Source organism: Strongylocentrotus purpuratus, unplaced genomic scaffold, assembly GCF_000002235.5.
Source record: "Strongylocentrotus purpuratus isolate Spur 01 unplaced genomic scaffold, Spur_5.0 spur5_scaffold_10, whole genome shotgun sequence".
Classification (NCBI taxonomy): domain Eukaryota; kingdom Metazoa; phylum Echinodermata; class Echinoidea; order Camarodonta; family Strongylocentrotidae; genus Strongylocentrotus; species Strongylocentrotus purpuratus.
Window position 1 is genome coordinate 24,252,540 of NW_022145595.1, and position 1,610 is coordinate 24,254,149.

General features: G+C 39.6%; 1 protein-coding gene across 1 annotated transcript in view; it reads right to left on the reverse strand.

Moving 5' to 3' along the window:
* Positions 1 to 144: 144 nt before the first annotated feature.
* The window catches only part of LOC105438913 (protocadherin-15-like), a 10,100-nt gene continuing 8,634 nt past the window's right edge, over positions 145 to 1,610 (reverse strand). Inside the window, exons 13-14 of the mRNA XM_030979848.1 lie at positions 1,033 to 1,343; positions 145 to 336 (exon numbers count right to left, since the gene is read on the reverse strand). Of these exons, the coding sequence (XP_030835708.1) occupies positions 264 to 336; positions 1,033 to 1,343 (384 nt within the window). The 3' untranslated portion in view covers positions 145 to 263. The remainder of the gene's footprint in view (positions 337 to 1,032; positions 1,344 to 1,610) is intronic.

A 1,610-nucleotide genomic window follows, 5' to 3' on the forward strand; every position in this document is an offset into this window, starting at 1 on the left:
GTGATTTCCTTCAAGAAGACATTTGCAATTTGTGACTAAAAGAAAATTACGTTACATTACATTACATAATATATACAAAATAAATATATATATAATCAAAAAATTTCTACTCACCGTAACTACAATTGTAATATTGGCCACATCGGTCAAATTTACACCACTGAGGTCTACGTCTGTGACGGTCACCTCAAAATAGAACGACCTTGCGCCAATATTCTCATAGTCCAGCGGGATGAGAAGAGAGAGATTACCGGTCAGAGGATCTATACTGAAGATGTTGGTTTCCCCAGCAGTGATGGCATACCGGAGAGGTGCATTAGCATCCCGGTCCAGCGCCTGATTCAGTTATGGGATGCAAAGCATTGTACGAATGAATAAGCCGTTGCTTATGTGTTTTTTTTTTCTTTATTATTGTAATGAACATTATGCCCAATCTTTGTTTAAAATGATGAATACTATGTTTACTGCTACATGTAAGTGCCATATGTATATATGTTATTGTTTCAAAACATTTTTGTATTTGTTGTATCAGTGCTCTGATCAGTATACTGTAGAAACACTGACCAGCACTAAAAAATAATCATCATTATTCCTACTGTTATTATGATCATTACACTTTATATATACTTTTGTAATGTAGAGGTGTGGTTGTCTAGTTGATAAGTGATTGACTATGGACCTCGTGGTCTAGGGTTGACAATTTTCCGCCAAGGTACAAATGACCTTTGGCAAGACATTAGTCTACGTTTGCCAATCTCCACCCAGGTGAAATAAATGGGGCATCAGAAAGGGTAAATTACCATGAATGCTTACATGCCTTACACGAAAGCATGGCAAAACTTGGGGTAGAAGTGCTATGTATCCTCAGAAAAAAAACACTTTATATACTCAATTATTTCTTTAGGAATACAATTCCAGACATACGCGGTCCATATTAATATACCCAAATCCTCCTAAAATGATCTTTGGCCTGGCCTACATACAAACACATTTCACTGGGTATATCATATGAGGAAACTAAAGGGCATATACCTGGACTGCAAAAACCCTTGCAGAGGAGTGTTTTCCGGCACCTCAATGACGTACTCAGCCGGCTCGAAGACTGGCCGGTTATCGTTCGTATCCTGCACGACGATGATGATATCCAACGTGGCCGAGAGAGGATTAGTGGTCGTATCCCTTGCCATGACAGTCAGGGTGTAAATGTCCTGCTGCTCCCTGTCTAGACCGGCCGTCGTGAAGATGCGGCCTGTCGTGGGCTCGATGCGGAACTCAGGCACCTCGGGCAGGAAGGAGTATATGATGGCAGAGTTTGCTGAGTTGAGCTGGTCTTGGTCGGTAGCCTGGGAGTGACAGATTAAAGAAATAGCATAAGCTTCATTCTACAGTTTTCAAGCCTTATGCATGACAAAGTCTAAGCGTGCCGCTTAAGATTTTCCTTGTTGTGCAACAATCTCTCGATCTCTTTAAAAAAAGGCATCTCAAAACTAAGTAGTTTTGTACATTGTTCTTTGAAATATATAACCTGGACTTATTTTGTGTTCTTCTTTGTTCTTGACACAAAAAGGTGCATTTGAATATGCGTATGGAAAATTCATATGTTTATAACA